Source organism: Nematolebias whitei, chromosome 8 (assembly GCF_014905685.2).
Source record: "Nematolebias whitei isolate Nwh7 chromosome 8, NemWhi1, whole genome shotgun sequence".
In the NCBI taxonomy this organism is placed as follows: domain Eukaryota; kingdom Metazoa; phylum Chordata; class Actinopteri; order Cyprinodontiformes; family Rivulidae; genus Nematolebias; species Nematolebias whitei.
Genome location: NC_056505.1, coordinates 1,710,009 through 1,715,500, shown reverse-complemented (window position 1 = coordinate 1,715,500; position 5,492 = coordinate 1,710,009). Strand labels below are relative to the sequence as shown.

At 47.0% G+C, this 5,492-nt stretch overlaps 1 protein-coding gene across 1 annotated transcript in view; it reads left to right on the top strand.

Annotated features, from left to right (window-relative positions):
• Nucleotides 1-5,492, top strand: part of LOC119413758 (protein yippee-like 1) — a 13,012-nt gene that overhangs the window by 5,714 nt on the left and 1,806 nt on the right. The window contains exons 2-4 of the mRNA XM_037680816.1: nt 1,253-1,536; nt 4,194-4,237; nt 4,883-4,991. Coding sequence (XP_037536744.1) covers nt 1,420-1,536; nt 4,194-4,237; nt 4,883-4,991 — 270 coding nt within the window. The 5' untranslated portion in view covers nt 1,253-1,419. The remainder of the gene's footprint in view (nt 1-1,252; nt 1,537-4,193; nt 4,238-4,882; nt 4,992-5,492) is intronic.

Below are 5,492 nucleotides of genomic sequence, written 5' to 3'. Positions count from 1 at the left end.
AGATGTTGGATGCTGCAGATGTTGGATGCTGCAGATGTTGGATGCTGTCTATCATGGTGCACTAAGATTCATAACTGGCTGTAACTACCGTACCCACCACTGCACCCAGTATTCACTGGTTAACTGGTCACCATTAACTTCACACAGACTCTCTCACTGGTACATTTTCATCTTTAAATCACTTCCTGGTCTGCTGCCTTCATACATCTCCTCCTACATGTCTCTGTGTGAGTGCAGCTACAGCGTGCGCTCTCAGGACATCATTACCTGCAGTGTTCCCTCAGTGAGGACTGAACTAGGCAAAAGGACCTTCTCCTGCTCCGCTCCTGTTTCCTGGAATATCTTGTAAAAAGACCTGAAGCTCTCGACCTTTGACCTCTCTAAGTGTCTTTAAGAATCTGTTGGACTCCTGGCAGGGTCCAATGCAGACATGTTCCTGTTTTTAGTTTTCTACATTTGTCTTGGAATCTAGCTGTTTTTTTTGTTACTTTTTTTGCATCTTATTTGTTTTATTTAACAAATTGTATGCCTTTTTATAACTGTCTACTGTCGTCATCATTCTTTGTTAAAACAATCAGGTCTCTCTTGTAAATGAGTCCGCGAGGCTCAATGGGATTAACCTGTAGAAATAAAGGTTGAATGAAAAATCAATATGATCTGTCAGAGTCAGGGATTTATTTGTCATTTGCTTCTAATGTGTTGGAACAAAGTTATGTCCACAGGGTCCAGTTACATCCAACAATAAAATGTAAAATAAAAACAGTAACAAGGTCAAAGACATGAACTAAGAACAACATCAACTAAGCATTAGTAGCATAAAAACAACACGTTGAACAGCAGCACGAATGAACACCGCAACATGAAACAGATCAGCAGCAGCATGAAACAGATCAGCAGCAACATGAAACAGATCAGCAGCAGCATGAAACAGATCAGCAGCAACATGATATGGTTTTTCACAGTGATTATTCTAGTTAGAGGTTCATGAGTCTAACAGCCTCAGGGTAGAAGCTGTTCCTCAGTCTAGTGGTTCTACACTTAATGCTCCTCAACCTCCTTCCTGAGGCGAGTGGGGCAAAAAGTGTGTGTGCTGGGTGAGTGTGGTCCTTCATGATTCAGGTGGCCCTCTTCCTGCATCTGGAGGTGTAGATGTCTGTGATGGTGGAGACTGACTCCAACATCTTCTGTGCAGCCTCGATGCCACACAGGTGTGGAAGGAGGTCCTCACCACATCCCTTCTTCTCGCCCGCAGGTCGATTTTCTCCTGTGGTGTCTGTGTGGAGCGTGCCACACACCCACTCCACAACAACGACGGCTTTGGCTTGCATCTTCCAGTGTTTCCTCTGTCAGCACGTCCAGCAGAGCTGCAGCTCCTCCAGGTCCAGCCCTGACGCCAGCGAGGAGCCCTGCCCCACTGACATGGTGAAGATGACCAAGTCCAAGACCTTCCAGGCCTACCTGCCATCCTGCCATCGTACCTACAGCTGCATCCACTGCCGGGCGCACCTGGCCAACCACGACGAGCTCATCTCCAAGGTGAGTTTCCCCGAGGTTCGTTTCGAACCAGCCTGTGACCCGGCTTCAGGTCCGTTGTATTTCAGGCCAGCTCTATTTCCTGATGTTCTGAAGGTTTTCTGCGGTCAAGCACTTGAACCGTTCTTGCATCACAACGTTCAGCTCATTCGGGCGTGGCCCCGTCACGTTTGGTTTTAACGTTTCAAAGTATTTCACTTTATATTTAAAAGTATTTCAGAAACTAATCGAGAAGAATTCAATTAAAATCCTTCAAAAACATCTTTGAAATCTGCCTCGGCTCCTGTTTTGTCTTCCTATGACAACTTTAGCTACCATTTTGTGACTTCTAGTTTTTAGCTACTGATTTGCTACATTTAGCTTTTATTCTGCTTTTTTGCTTTTACCTGTCATTCTGCTCCGTTTAGCTTTTAGCAACAGTTTTGCAGATTAAGCTGAGTGTTGCCCTTGTTCTCAAGTTTTGCTCCATGTAGCCGCAGTTTTAATACGATTACATTTAGCTACTGTTAGCTTTAGCATTTATTTAGCTATTTTTAGCTTTAGACATATTTAGATACTTTCCTACTGGTTTTAGCTGTTGGCTGCAGCTTATGTTCAGTGACTTCTTTAGCCAGGTTGAGGGAAGTCCTTCAGCTCTCAGCGTCTGTGTGAAAAACGAGTTCAGGCCTCCTGCAGCTGCCTCGGCAGCCATGTTTGCTGCCACCATGACGGTGCGTGTGACAACAACACGCGCTTGTAACGCACTCGAAAGACTCATGAGCTGCGAGTGTTGGCCCTTTTCTCTGGGCTGTAAATAAAAACAGAAAGTGATGACTGATGTGGGTTACAGTGACACCGCACAGTCGTTTTTATCGGCATCCGCGACGTGAGAAGACCGAAGAATCAGCTGAACAGCTAACTAGACGGTAAAGTAACACTAAATGCTTTCATGCAGGTGGATTAACTGGAGGATGGAGGCTGGATGATGGTTGGATGGAGGCTGGATGATGGTTGGATGGAGGTTGGATGGACGCTGGATGATGGTTGGATGGAGGCTGGAGGATGGTTGGATGGAGGTTGGATGGAGGCTGGAGGATGGTTGGATGATGGTTCTTCAGGTTCGTCTCTCATTGGAAACAACAAAGTAGCTGAAAACTAGCTAAAATCTGATTTGAGCAACAGCTGAAAGGAAAAATGAACAAAGCCGTAGATAAATGGTACATGGACTGCACCTATACAGCTCCTTTCTATCTGGTTCAGACACTCAGAGCTCTTTACAACAATCTGTGCCTCATAGAGCCGTTCATACAGCTCTATACTAGATCTGTACAGAGAGAACTGAACAAATCATTCTAGAGACTCATCAGAGCTTCATCACATTCACACACTGATGGACACATCAGAGGCTGTGAGGGGTTCAGTGTCTTGCCCAGAGACACTTCGGCATGTGACTGCTGGTGGATTCGAACCCCCAACTCTCGCATTGGAGGACGACTGCTCTAACCACTGAGCCACCGCCGCCCCGATATATATTTTAGATATAAACTAATATTAACTAAACTTTAGCTAAAAGTCCAAATTAAAATAACATCCGCTTAAAGCTAAAACTTGCAAATTTAGCTCCAACAAAAATTGGCCAAAGTATAAATGAGCAAAACTGTAGCTAAAAGAAAAAAGTGGCAAAACTGTGGGGAGAAGCTAAATGTAGCAAAACGGTAACTAAAAGCTAAAATTTGCTAATAAAGTAGCTAAAGGCAAAAATGGTCAAAACTGTTGGTAAAACATGATATTAGCTTAACTGCAGCTAAAAGTCAGTAAAGAACAATAGTAGCTGAAGGAGCCAAAGAGTTCTTGTGTGTGTGGACCTCAGGTCTGACACCCGGCTCTCGTCACAGGGACTGACCCAGTTCCTCGGCGCTGCTGAAGCGCGCGAGGCTCCACAGGTGGAGGCGCAGGTCTGACTTGAAGACACAAACAAATATACAAGTTCTGGGACAGGGTGTCAGCTCTGTTAGCAAAATACCTCCACACTCTGGACCCATTTTATGAACTATTTACTCGTTTTTTCTGTCTAACTCAAGATGGCCGCCACAGCTAATCAACTTTAGCTTATTGTCTCTGCTCCTCCAGGGCTGCAGAACTGAAGCCACAGCGTCTCGTTTTTTTTTTTTTTTTTTTTTTTTTTTTTTTTGTGCAGCCATTTTTTATTTTCGGAGCCAGAGGCCAAAAACTTGGGAGGCGCGGCTCTACCTGTAGGCCCCGCCCACTGATGCTGACAGACCCTCAGTTGCAGGGTAAACTGAAACCAGCACACGTAAACGTACAGCAGCAGGAAAAGAGCTGCACAAATCAACACCGAGAACATTAATGTGAAGTGTGCATTTATATTTGTCTTGTGTTTACACGGAGGGGGCGGGGCTTATAAATCTTACAGGAACCAGCCACTAGGAGGCGCGTGTCCTTTGTGCCCTCAACTTCTGTCCTCTCTCTAGTCCATGTTAAGTCTGCAGTGAGCACAGATGTTGTACAGACATGGAGCTAACGTTTGGCCGTCCCTGCTCCCTGTTCTCCGGTTGTTCTCGTCCTCCGGCCAGCGTGCAGGTGGCGAAGGGACAGGTGGAACCGGAGACGGCGTTCCTCAGCTGTAACGTGATCTGATGATGATGTTCTGTGTGTTTCAGTCGTTCCAGGGCAGCCAGGGACGAGCCTACCTGTTCAACTCCGTGTGAGTACCTCCACTGCACCACTGCGCACCTGTACTTTGTGCACCTGTGCTGTTCTGACGTTCACACGCTGAACTTTGACCTGAACCAACTCCACACCTGCAGCTTTTTAACGAAACATGAGAGAAACAAATCAAAGACGACGCGCCAGATGTGCTGATAAATCTTATTAATTATAAAAATATTATGTGACCTCAAAGAAAAGCTGCATTCAGTCACATCTGCCTGTTAGCAAAATATCTCTCAGGACAGATTTCATTAAAACATCGAGGAAGTAATCCGTGCATCTACCAGCTGGACTCCATTCAAGATGGCTGCCACAGTGGTCACGTTCCAGCTCTGACTGGTAGTAGCTGACAGTCGTGCACAACACGCACTCTGAGGGCCGACAGCTGCACCACGCTAACGTGCTCGTCCAAAACGACCGCACCGTAAAACGTCGTGGTCCAGAGTTCGTCCTGAACCTTGTCCAAATCCTCCAGTTGAAAGAGACGTGGACAAATGTCTCCGTGTCCACACCAACAGGAAGTCTCAAACTCCACAGCTGCACATTTACATCTTCTTCAGCCTCGTCCTAACGGGCTGCGGTTCTGATGGGTTCTGTCTGATGTGTGACCCGTGTCCTCTGCTTGCTGTCCTCCTCGCAGGGTGAACGTGGGCTGCGGGCCGGCTGAGGAGCGGGTTCTCCTCACGGGTCTCCACGCTGTGGCGGACATCTACTGTGAAAACTGTAAAACCACGCTGGGCTGGAAATACGTAAGTCCCCTCCCCCGCTGCCTCTGCTGGACCTTTGTGCTGGTTCTGGTTTCACAGGAGACTGGTTCTGTTACTCTGGGCCGACGGAGCACCGCGGCTCTGTTGAAGCGCCTGTGACGGTTCTGTTGGGCTGTGGTATCGGAACAGAACCACGGAGCCTCTGAGAGCCCGCGGCGGCTAAACGTCACGCCATTTCAAGAGACTTGTCCCCGTCTCAGTCTGAGCTGCAGCGTTGGGGACGAGGACACTGCTGCAGGAAGTCCTGACGCTCAGCAGGACCGGGACCAGAACTGTTCCATCTGTTTGGACATGAAGACAAGAATTCTGTTTGGACATGAAGACAAGAATTCTGTTTGGACATGAAGACAAGAATTCTGTTTGGACATGAAGACAAGAAGTCTGTTTGGACATGAAGACAGGAGGTCTGTTTGGACATGAAGACAGGAAGTCTGTTTGGACATGAAGACAAGAAGTCTGTTTGGACATGAAGACAAGAAGTCT